The following is a 12,172-nucleotide window of genomic DNA, read 5'->3' on the forward strand; positions in this document are numbered from 1 at the left end:
ATTTCTTTCTATGTTGAAATGCTGATGTGAGCTATGCAAGTAAGCCATATGCAGACATCACTTCCAGGTTAATGTTGATGATGCTGTTTTCTTTTTGTAAAATAGGAGTTTGAAGATCCAAGGGATGCAGATGATGCAGTCTATGAACTGGATGGAAAGGAGCTCTGTAGTGAGAGGTAAAAATACTTTGATTTAGTGTGCTACTTTTAAAAGTAGATAACACCCATTTGTTTAGTAAAGCAAAGAATACAAGCAAATCTCCTTAGTCTAAAAACTAGAATAGTTCATACATTTGTACATGCACATGAGTGTTATTGTTAATTTTCTGACTTTAAAAGGGTGTGTAGACACAGTGGAGTCTTGTTTCTTTCTTTCAGGGTTACAATTGAACACGCACGGGCCCGTTCCAGAGGTAGAGGCAGAGGGCGATACTCTGACCGTTTTAGTAGCCGCCGTCCACGTAGTGACAGGAGGTATATATAACAGACTAAACTAATCTGTTAAGTATGGCATGGCATCATTTCCCTAATTTTAATTTTAATAAGATCTTGGATTAGCAAAAATATGCTGAAGAATATACATGTAATTAAGATATGTAATGTTTCTGATTATTCTCTGAAAGGTAGTACTAGCTTGCATGTTAATTAATAGTAGTTATGCCTTAACATTTTAAAGGCTGCATATGCTCTGACAACTGATAGTTCTGCTGCTTTTAAACCTTCGGATATTGCAACTCTTTTTTTTTCCCCTCCCCCACACAGAAATGCTCCCCCTGTTCGAACAGAAAATCGTCTCATAGTAGAAAATCTATCTTCCCGAGTCAGCTGGCAGGTTTGTTAAAAACGATTAACTCTTTTGACTTCATTTAATGGGTATGTAATGATGATTGATAATACCCAAGTACATTTTAACTAAAACTATTTTATTACATTAAATTGAAATATTTATGCAACTTTTATAGTTAATGTAATTATATTATTTAAAATTACAGTATTTTAAAATAGTCTTAATATTATGTAAATTGTAAATTTAAATATTTGAGGAATTTTTTATTTTTTTCTTGTTTTTTAAATCAATTTTAACCACATATTAAACCCTTTATTTGCCAGCCTATCTGTGTCGTTGGCCTTATGACGAGGAGTGCCTGTGGGTTATCCTAATCGTTCTGTCTTGGTCACTCTTGGTTGGGCCTGGTTGACTTTCCAGTCAGCTCCTACAATGTCAGTTGGCCACCTCTAGATCTGTGTTTGCCGGTCTAGACGTAATCGATGCACTTCCTTAAAGTGCCACATTGCAGCGATCCCAGAGAGTTAACGAGATCTGATCCCTAAGTTGAGAGCTGTTCCTCCTGTAACGCTTCCGAATAAGAGGTCCTGGTCGAAAAGAGTTGAAAGATGCGCGTTTAGGTGGTCGTTGGAATCCTGATCGCAGTAAAGTGGTCCTTGGTAACTTCAAGAGTAGAAAATGTCTGCATCCATCAGTAGTCTGCTAATAGGGAGGGCTGTGCGATTAAAGGCTTCCATCGACTGGGTAGTGTTCTTCAAGTGGGTGGCGAAGAGCCAGTCGGGCATATGTCATGACGGTATCTCCGATCGCTTAATGCAGTTTGCTGCTTGGCTAGCCTAGGGAAATATTAATGAAGGTAAAGTAAACTATATTTTTAATGACATATGGGGCACAAAATTACTGGTGTCTTGTATATGTTCTGTATAAACATAAGACTTGTTCTTCAGTCTTTCTTTTTTTTTTTTTTTATGCTACAAAAATATATGGGAAGTAGCTTGCACTCAACTCAGTACATAGACTAATATCTTCTTTTTAATGTTAAATCTGACTTCATGAGCATCTTGCTTTAAAGGCAAATGCTGTGGCTTTTTTTTTTTTTGGTGTGTGTTTTGGCTTTTATTTCGTGCCCTGATCCACATTAGAATTTTTTTGTATAGAATACAAGTGTGGCATTGCCATGTTTGTAATTTATCTAACATTTTCTCTTTCAGTAGTCTTTTTTTTTTTCTTATTTTGGTATGGGGTTTTTGCTTGTTTTTTTTTTTTTTAAATTTTATATACGCAATTAAATTAAATGCTATAATTTCTTTGAATAATGTAATTGGTCTTATGTTAGGATCTCAAAGACTTCATGAGACAAGCTGGGGAAGTAACCTTTGCAGATGCACATAGACCTAAGCTAAATGAAGGGTAAGTGTCTAAAACCAGCATTGTACTAAATCTTGTAGTATTACAAAGCACTTTTCAATAGGAACTAGACTTGGTATTTTGGAATGAGTAGTTATAACTTGCCTTTTCAGGCTGCCTTGTAATGACAAGACTGGTTTTAAAAAGGAGCTGTATAACACTAATCACTTGGGGACAGTGGTGTGTGTGGTGCATACTAGCATGATGCAAAAACAGTCCACCTAAAAATGTCAAGTGCTGTAATGCTGCTGGATTTAGAGTTGCGTAGTCATATCATGAATTACCTAACAACTTCTGTGGCTTTTTTTGTAGGGTGGTTGAGTTTGCCTCTTACAGTGATTTAAAAAATGCTATTGAAAAGCTCTCTGGCAAAGAGATCAATGGAAGAAAAATTAAACTAATTGAAGGCAGCAAAAGACACAGGTATATACTTTTCCCCTTTATTCCAAATGAATCTACATCTAAATATAATTTGGGTTTCAGTATGTACATGATGCTAATACTGATTTTATGATTTTTCCAGTAGGTCCAGAAGCCGGTCTCGTTCCCGTAGCAGAAGTTCATCTAGATCTCGTAGCCGGTCTCGCTCCCGAAGCCGCAAGTCCTACACCAGGTCAAGGAGTAGGAGCCGTAGCAAGTCTCGTTCAGTTAGTAGATCTCCTATGCCAGAAAAGAGCCAGAAACGTAGCTCTTCAAGTAGATCTAAATCTCCAGCATCTGACCGGCAGAGGTCTCGGTCAAGGTCCAGATCTGTTGACAGTGGCAATTGAACTATAATTAACTTGCTAGCGGGGCCCTTTTTTAAACCATACTTGCTAAAACTTGTGGTAAGTATGTGATTTTTCTGTGGGGAGGGGTTTGGATTGGGTGGGTGGGGCTGGACAACTTTGTAGATGTGGACCACAATGGAGGGGTTACCGAACTAATTGTATTAAATGTCTTTTGATAATCCCTTTTGCTCACATTTTTGTGAATGTCTGAAGTGTATAGTTTGTGTATATGGACAGAGCTCTTTATAACTAAAGCAAACAATTTAATTTTTTTGTACCTCCAAAAAAAAAAATCGGAACACTTCAATTCTCAGTGTATTGAACTGTGAATAGTAATTCAGGAAAGCTTAGTTTTAATGGATCAAATTTAAACTGATGGCATTGGACAGCTAAGAGCTCTCCCCCTGCTGTATATAAAGCTTTATTTTAGGTTTTTTTTTGTTTTTTTTTTAATTTTTTTGTGTGCTTCTGACAACTTTCGGTTATGGGTCAGCAAAACAAAAGCTGGTTAATGTTACCAATAAACATTATTTTTTTGAAGACTTACTCTGTTCCTTTTAAAAACACTTTGCACTATAAACACAGAACATATACCCCTGAATGAAGAAGTGACATGATGTCAAGTGCTTAACACTTCTGCTCGTAGTGGTTCTATAAATATCTGCTCTTCCTGTTCAAGAAATAAAGTCTAAAGGCACCATAAATGTGTGGTTTTCTTCATTTTGCTTCTTAACATGGCTAATCAGAAGTGGGCATGGTCCTTACAAGGCTGAGTAGTCTTCAAAGATGTGAAAGATGACTTTTATTGCTGCGAGTCTCAAACAGCTGTATTGGTTGAGATAAGAAGTAATAAGTGCCCCTCCCCAGCCACCCTAGTCTCACTAAATGTGGAAAAGGGAATGAGAAACTTACAGAAGGAAAATACAGGGTGGTTATGTCAGCTGTTAAAGTCTCTTGGAGTAGCAGTAGTTAGCTGTTTAATCTGAAGGTTGGCAGAAATGGCACTATGGTAATTCACAGTACAGTCTGAATTTTATGGCTCATTTCCTTCAACGACCTCCTTCCTCAGCAATCTGGCACTAGGCAGGGAGCTGTATTGGGCAGTTTCCTCTTTCATTTGTACATCAGGCAACCACCATCTTGCTTTTGAGAATGCTACGGAAGCTGCCATCCACTTTTCCCACCTCCAGATAATCTGGCTCAGATTTCCTACCATTGCATATTTTGTTTTTCCTCTGTTACTGGCAGATGCATTGGATACCAACCAGGTGAGAATCCATATGGAAGCATTCTGGATGCTGGCTACTGCCAGTTTCTTGACCTTTTAGTCCTCTAGCTTGGAACCCAAATGGCAACTGCAGAGTTTAAAAGGGAAGAGTGCCCCATTTCTTCTAGAAAGAGACAACACAGCAAACTTGGGTAGCAGTTCCTTGTTTAGATGTGTGTTCTAAGGAAGGAGGTGTGGAGTTCACAGAGACAGCACTGCAAGTTACTTGTACTCCAGCATTCTGGAAACGCTCAGAAGTCTAAGCCTACCACAGTTTCAGTTTTCATTCAGTTGTGAATGTCTCAGTTGTGTACAACTTGGCCTGAATTCTTACATTAGAGGTAATACAGTCTTCTAGAGGCCAGAAATGTGACTTGAACAGCCCTCTTTTTTCTTTCTTTCTTTTTTTTTTTCTTTGCACCTGACTCTTCTGTTCTGGAGGCTTCATCAATGCCTGTGAACATGGAGGAACAGTAGCTGAGCTTTATTATTGCTGAGGGATGTTTAGCTTCGTTCCTTTGTTACAGACACCTGTAGGGAGTGGGCAGCCCACTCTACTGCTGACCAACAGAACTAGAACTTCCTGAGTACCCTGCATAGGGGTGATGCTGCTGCAGGTAAAAAGTTGAGGGAGCAAGCGAAGGAAGTGCCTGCCTTCCTGCTGCCTGTAGCAGTGCCTGTGCCCTGCTTGTATCTGTGTCCTTGGGGTACAATAATCTTTGGTAATCTGAAAGAGTTGCGTTGAGTTGGCAGTAACGTCTGCACTTGGAGGGAGCTATACAAATCTGCAGTGGTTTGACTGGGAAGGCTAGTTGCTTACATGGACACTGCCTGTGGCCTCAAGAGCTAGGGTAGCTTGCATGCAAAAACTATTGTTGATTTTTAAAAAGATATTGCCAGTTAAACCTTGTTTTTGGGATGTTCCCATGGCAGCTAGGGTGCACATCTGAAACAGCTGCTCTGTGGTGTGGGATGCCTGATGGTGATACGGGGGCAAAATATTTCCCCTACTCAAGTCTTGTGATGCACTTGAACCAGTAGTTATGCTTGGCACTGACAGGTTCCAGCTCCCTATAAACTGCATGGTTAGAGATAGTTGTACATCATAGTTCAGCATGAGGGTTTAGATTGACTGTGCAGCAAGGAATGAAACATTTTCTGGACCAGACAGCTGTAAGAGGGGGCAGGACTGTAGCCTGATGGATTACTAGGGTGCTTTCCAGGAGGGAGAAGAAAACCCTACATTCTTGTCCCTGCTTGCCTATGTGTTTTCATGTTTTATCCAATGACTCCAAATTGCACTCGCTAGTTTTAGGGAAAACCCTGAAATCCAGGGCTCTTCCTCTGTCGAGGAAATTCCTTTACCAATAGGTTACAGGATTATGTTTCGGCCTAGTCTGTCTTCAATATTTTTTTGTGGCACAGTACAGTTTAAGACAGGTGGGTAGTAAGTGTTAACCTACCCAGTGTGGCTTAAAGTACAGTGGTTCATTTACTTGTGAGATGTAAATGAGCCCCCTTGGGATGAAAAGAGGGAATTCAACTCAGGTGGCCCACTTGCTGGGCGAGTGCTCAAATCACTTACATAAAAGGAGGAAGTGATGCTGGAAGCTATCTTCAGCTTTGTTTTAAAAGGGCAGTGATTTTTCTCCTCAGTTCTAAGAAAACTTGTATCTGCATTCAGGAACAGTATCTGGGTTAGGAACCTCAAGCAAGCAAGTACTGGGTAAGTAGTAATGGGAACCTAGGCAACTAATGGGATTCTTGGTTACACCTCCAACTCCCCATGTCAAGTCCTTAACAGTTTGTGGCATGTCTTATCAAGGAAGGATGTAGGCCATGGAAATCATCATGGGCACTCATATACCACATTCATGCCCTTGACCTAGTCTGGGCAATCCATCCAGCCCACTCAGAAAGACCTGGACCTGGGACACCTTGGAAAGAGCTCTATAGAGGAAGGGTTACCATCAAGATTTTTGCAGATGGGCTTACCTGGACTGACTGGCCAGCTGGGGTGTGTCAGCTGGCCACACTTGTCTCTCAGTTGGGAGGAGTAGCAGTGCCTCTACTTAAGGCAATTTGAAGTAATAGACTCCAGATTGTCCAACAAAGGCATTTCAGAGCCCCTTCTAGTGACTAGGCTTCCTGATTCCAGATAGTTTTCTGGTGTTACATTCCTGGGACATAGGCAGTCAGACTCAACGGCAACAGATGACATTTAGAAAAGGAGTCAAACAGCAAGAAACTATGGTACAGTATCTAATATATATAATGTTTGAAAACTACAGCAGTGATTGCAAAAATCAGGAAATGTCTCTTGCTTTTATTAAGGATGGATTTTCAATACAATCAATGTGTGCTGTTTGTTAAACTACATTACTTTGGGTAAGTTGGCTATTGTGAATGCAGTGCAGTGGGCCTGGAGCATCTCTTTTAATAGCAACTCTGCCACTAAGCAGTTACTGTATCTAAGATACTCCCAAGTGTTCAGTATTACTAGTTCCCAGGCCTGGGTGTTTCTACAAAGCCAAGGTACTTTGGACCACTTAATCTTTCATTTGTTTATTCATCGCTATATTAAAATTGCAGCTCCCTCATATTGCTTGTCAGCAAGACCAAGTTCATAGGTGAACAGAACTGGTCTGATTCAGGTGATGCTAGTAAGAATGCCAGGCTGTGGGTTCTGATGCAACTTGGTGACGGAGCTTTCATTGAGGTAAACAGCATCTTTTCATCACCACTAGCAAGCAATACTTTGTAGATTGCCAAGAATTAGCTAGTCCATTAAATCTCTCAAATAGAGTCTGTGGACCCTGTCTGGGAGTTGTCTACAGAATGAAACATTTGAGAGCTTTCCAGTGAAGGTCTAGGCTGGCCTGGACATTATGCAAAACTACTGGAGTTCAGCAAACCATGTGTGGAGAGTGTTACTTGAAGCTTTGGTGGAGATGCCTGTTGCATAGTCCTTCTGCCTTTTCCTTGGTTTGCTCTTGTTTCTTGGTGGTGGCTTTATTTCTTGTGCAGTGTTGCCATCCACAGCTGTATAGATGATTTTTCACTGTACCTAAAAAAAAAAAAAAAAATCAAATGAGACCCCCTTGGTCTTAACCCATGGCAAAGAAAGGTCATATTGCAGGTAAATTTAAGTTGTTCCTGTATTGCTTTGACTCCTAAATTCCACTGGGGGTTGATTGAATGTGTTTAGATTTTACAGGAGAGCAGGGTTTGAAGGGACCTCATGAGGTCATCTAGTCCAGTCCTCTACTAAAAGCAGGGTAGGCCCTGACTGAGCCATCTTGGCCAACTGCTTAACCTCCTGAAAATTTCCAAGGCTGGAGATTGTACAGTTTCTCTAGGAAGCCTATTCCAATGCTTAACCACTAGGACTGTGGGAGTCGGCAGCGATCCGATCCGGCTTCGGATCCAGCCGCTTCAGATGGCCCCGATCCTATCCAGAGCTCTGGACCAAGTTTCTGCCTCAAAGCGGCTCTGAAGCTTCGGAGCTGCCTTGGAGATCTGGCCGTAGGGTATAATAGGGAATCCATGAAATATCTATAACTTTGTTGTTTTTTGCCCGATTTGGATGAAACGTGCAGGGATTGTAGCCTCTTCGGAGAGCATGAAACCTGCCAAGTTTCAAGAATAGCAGTGCAGGAGTTTGGGAGGAACTGTACTCCAAATTCTTGAAAGCCAAACTCATGTCATGGCTCTGTGTCACACCACAGCAGGGTGAAAACTGCAGGGGTGGTAGCTCCTAGTGAGGCCACAAAACCTGCCAAGTTTCAAGAAGATTGGTGCAGGGGTTTGGGGGGAACTGTACCCCAAATGCTTGAAAGCAAAACTCGTGTCACGTGTATGTGTTACACCACAGGGAGGTCAAAAACTGCACAGGTGGTAGCTCTTACTGAGGCCACAAAGCCTGCCAAGTTTCAAGGAGATCGGTACAGGGGTTTGTGGGGAACTGCCCCTCAAGCTGCGGACAAGCAAAACTCGTGCCATGGGTGACACTGCATGTGCTAAGTCACAGCGGGGTGACAGTTGCAGGGATGGTGGCTCCTGCTGTGATGCCTGCCAGCTGTCGAGGAGATCGGTGCAGGGGGATCAGGGGCCCTGCACCTCCCGGCTGCTGACAGGCGAAACTAGTACCAAGACTGTGTCTGTCTGGGGCAGTCGATTGTCTGTTAGCCTAGTTTTCTAGGTGCTAATTGATGCTGTTAAGTCATTATGTACTAGCTAGGTCCTGTGTATTGAGCTGATCCCCGGGTCCCTGAGTGAATCATGACTGATTGGTAACTGGTAACACAGCAGCTTAGCAGCCAGGCCTGCAGCAGTGTCTCCCCTCCCCGCCCCAAGACAGACACAGTCAGTCCCACAAGTTTTGCTTGTCCACAGCTTGAGGGGCAGTTCCACCCAAACCCCATGCACTGATTTTCTTGAAACTCAGCATGCTTCATCCTCTCTGTAGAGTCTACCACCCCTGAAAATTTCATCCAAATCGGATGACAAAAAACAACAAAAGTTATAGATGTTTTATTGTTTCCCCATTATACCCTATGGCAGATCTCCGAGGTGGCTCCGAAGTAACTCAGCAAAGAGGTGTCTGTTGGTAAGAAAAGTGTAGCACTGGTCAGGGCTGGGTTACAAAACTAATTGCTAGACTTGAAGTTGTTTTGCATCTGTCTTTTTCAGTACTACTCATTCCATCCAGGAACAGCACACACCAACTGCAGAGACTTTCTCAGCCTGACAAAGGGTTTTTAAACCCAAAAGATTGCTAAAAGTTTTTTTCCAACTATTTAAGTTGGTCTAATAAAAGATATCAGATTCGCCCAAAGAACCCTGTCTGTCTATGTCCTTAGACCAACACAGCTACAACCTATACCCCGGGCAAAAAAATGGAAGATGAACAAAGTAATGCACCTGGAGAAAAATAGTAGTAGTTGAATCGGAAAAGGTACAAAGAAGGGCAATCAAAATGATCAGGAGTATAGAGCAGTTGCCGTACCAGGAGGAACTAAAAAAGGCTAGGACTCTTCAGTTTGGAAAGAAGGCTGGGGGGGCATGATAGAGGCTTATAAAATCACGAAGGGTGTGGACCAGGGAACAGGGATCAATTGTTCACTGCGTTCCAAAATACTAGAACCAAGGGGTGCCCACTGAAATTAGTAGGTGATAGGTTGAAAACTAACAAGAGAATACACTTTTTTAACACAATGCCTGGTAACTTGTATAATTCATTGCCACAGGAGGCGGTAGAGGCAGATAGCATAGCCAGATCCAAAAAGGAGCTAGACAAATTTATGGATGATAAAGCTATTAAGAGCTGTTAAACAGAATGGTTGGAGATGTTTCCTCTGACATCTCTAAACCAGTAATGGTGGATGCCAGGGGGGATAACTCTAGCACTAGCTGGTTCAGTGTTCTCCCTCTAGCGTCCCCTTCTGCCAGTGTTGAAGACAGGGTGCTCAGATAGATGGACCATTAATCTGACCCAGTGTGACAAGGCACTCAGCACATTTCTGTCACTTTAAGAGGAGCGAAGGTCCAGAAACAGCTCAGGCAGCAATCAGGGAAGGCACCTGATGGGAAGGAAGGTGGGCGTGACATATATATCAGTCCAGGGCCTGAGGCAGGGAGGCAGTCTTACCCTGGCAGCTGACAGGGAAGGAGCTCCTGAGCAGGTTGTCAAACGAGTGACTCTGGCTTCCACCAAGTATGTCTGTGGGAAGGCACTGGCAGCCTTAGGAAGAGGAATTCAGCTATAGGGCCAGTGATACTACTAAGATATCTAATCAAGATGGTAGAAAAAATATGCTGCCCTGGTATTCACAGTTCCCTGTACAGCAGAGGCATAGCATGCTAATAATCAGATCTCCCTCACCCTTCCCCATAAGGCAGCCTGTAAACTTCACTCCGCTGGGAATCCAGAACTACACCTTGCACTTTATGAGTGCATGACAGCAGCAGTTAAGTGACCAGTGGATTAATGCCTGTACATGGATAAAATACACTGAGATCCTTTGAGGGGAAAAGTACCAAAGAAACAGGAGCAAAATTGCACTTGCCATTTGGTCTCTTTATCCTTTCATGTACCCTGAAGGTCAGTACCAAGAGAAGGCCCTCTCCGATCTGGAAAACCATGTACAGCAGTGGAAAGAAGTAGAGGGATCCAGTGACTTCAGGGTCAAAGGCCACTTTGAGGATAGCAGACCAGAGCTGTATATTCTGGCAGCCGGTCTCCATGCACACTGTCCTCCTGCACCTGTACAGGTCAGAAGTAGACATACACAGGCATTAAAGATATGGTACATTTTTATACTACTTGACATGGACATATTTAATTCTTGGTAACAACGGCTTCATTTTGCAAAGGTATAACTATACATCAATTTTTTCCATGCCTTGCATGAAACAACTTGATGAGTTTTAGTCTTGTTTGTAGTGCCCAGGTATGTATTTAATAAAAATTGCTACTAGAATTGGTACCAGGGGTGGGTCCAGAAAGGGATCTTGTGCTGCGGTCACACCTCACCTCACCTTGCCCTCTGTCCTCCCCTCCCCTTCCCCCCGACTCCTAGACCACGATGAAAAAGCAGCTGGGGCCTTTCATAAGTCCATGACGTAGGCAAGAATTCCACCCCCGGCACTTGCACTGTCCCCCCACTCCCATTCCCCCATCTCCTCACCCATTGCTGCCACTCTCCCCACATTCCCTGGCTTATCCAAGGCAGCAGGGGGAGGTCCAGAGCCACTCCTCTGCTCTAGCTGGGGTATATAGGGGCTCAGCTGGAGACAGCAGCTGTGGGCAGGTTCTCCTCTTCCCAGTGCCCCTGGGTGTTCCCTGTCAGCCTGGGAACAGATATCTGTGGTGGGAACCCACCCACCACTGTCACTGCTCTTGCCACAATCCCTGGCTGAGCCTGACTGCCTGCACAGCTCAGCTGGAGCAAGGGAGGAGTGGCTCTGGAGCTTGCTCTGCCTCTGGGTCAGATGAGGACGATGGCACTGGTGGGTGGTGGGCGAGGCAGAGAGGAATGGGAGGGGAGGAGCTGATGAGCACAGAGGGGAAGGAATAAGTTCCCAAGAGTTGTGGAAAAGAGAGCAAGATTCTTGCCTGATTTGGGGACTTAAAAGAAAACCTGCAGTGCGATCTCCCCATCCCATGGGAGTGCAGGGGGAGGAGGGGAAGGTTGGAAGTAAGGGGTGCACCCCCGTTCTTTACAAAATCCTGGATGTGCCCATGGTTGATATTGCTTGTGGTGGACCAAGGAGAACAACCAACTCATTCTTTGTCCATGAGCTTGTGCTCATCTCTCATCCCAATCAGCATTTAGGCACACTAGCTAGCACCAATGGAGGTGCAACTGAAATTACTACTGATTGTACTGCACTTGTCCTGCAGCTAAAGAGCAAGCTTCTGTCAGCACAATCATTAATAAAATACTTGTGCAGGCAGCCTCTCTATTCTGTCCTCATGATTCCAAAACCAGCACTAGGAGTCCATGATCAAAGTTTATGGTGAGAAGGATGAAAAAATTATTTCCATTTTAAATGATACCAGTGTATCACAGTTTGCACTGAACCAATATAATTGTTTTGCCTGTCCACTCCTCTCCGAATAGAATTGGATCTAAACTATTCTCATGTGGATTTCTACAAATCAGAAATATGCAGAGCCACCAATTTTCCTGGCTTTTACTCAAGACCAGAAGTTAAGTCATGTTTGTCTGACAGATTAGTAAACATTGCCCGTGTTGGCTCCCAGAAAGTTCAGCATTAAAGAGCAAACTTCCAAAGTTTTTGTTTTTTTTAAATGAATTTAAATAAGAATTAAAGTAGCTAAAACTCCATGCCATCGAGCAACTTTTCACAGCTCTTGCGCCCAAATCATCTGATGGTTGAATCTGTCCTGGTAGCAGCAGCTTTGATTTGATGATCT

The 12,172-nt window shown here is 43.1% G+C and overlaps 2 protein-coding genes and 1 long non-coding RNA gene across 3 annotated transcripts in view; 1 reads left to right on the plus strand and 2 right to left on the minus strand.

Annotated features, from left to right (window-relative positions):
- Positions 1 to 3,660, plus strand: part of SRSF5 (serine and arginine rich splicing factor 5) — a 6,866-nt gene extending 3,206 nt beyond the window's left edge. The window contains exons 6-8 of the mRNA XM_019551726.1: positions 2,123 to 2,196; positions 2,506 to 2,616; positions 2,717 to 3,660. Of these exons, the coding sequence (XP_019407271.1) occupies positions 2,123 to 2,196; positions 2,506 to 2,616; positions 2,717 to 2,963 (432 nt within the window). The 3' untranslated portion in view covers positions 2,964 to 3,660. The remainder of the gene's footprint in view (positions 1 to 2,122; positions 2,197 to 2,505; positions 2,617 to 2,716) is intronic.
- A 4,147-nt stretch (positions 3,661 to 7,807) lies between these two features.
- LOC109321025 lies at positions 7,808 to 8,065 on the minus strand. Its single transcript, XR_002103939.1, has 2 exons — positions 8,006 to 8,065; positions 7,808 to 7,859 (listed from the first exon to the last, which is right to left on the minus strand). It is a non-coding gene; the product is annotated as an uncharacterized LOC109321025 (long non-coding RNA).
- Positions 8,066 to 10,200: 2,135 nt separating this feature from the next.
- Positions 10,201 to 12,172, minus strand: part of SLC10A1 (solute carrier family 10 member 1) — a 10,250-nt gene continuing 8,278 nt past the window's right edge. Inside the window, exon 5 of the mRNA XM_019551033.1 lies at positions 10,201 to 10,495. Coding sequence (XP_019406578.1) covers positions 10,201 to 10,495 — 295 coding nt within the window. The remainder of the gene's footprint in view (positions 10,496 to 12,172) is intronic.

This window comes from Crocodylus porosus, unplaced genomic scaffold (assembly GCF_001723895.1).
Source record: "Crocodylus porosus isolate Cpor-Errol unplaced genomic scaffold, CroPor_comp1, whole genome shotgun sequence".
Taxonomy (NCBI): domain Eukaryota; kingdom Metazoa; phylum Chordata; order Crocodylia; family Crocodylidae; genus Crocodylus; species Crocodylus porosus.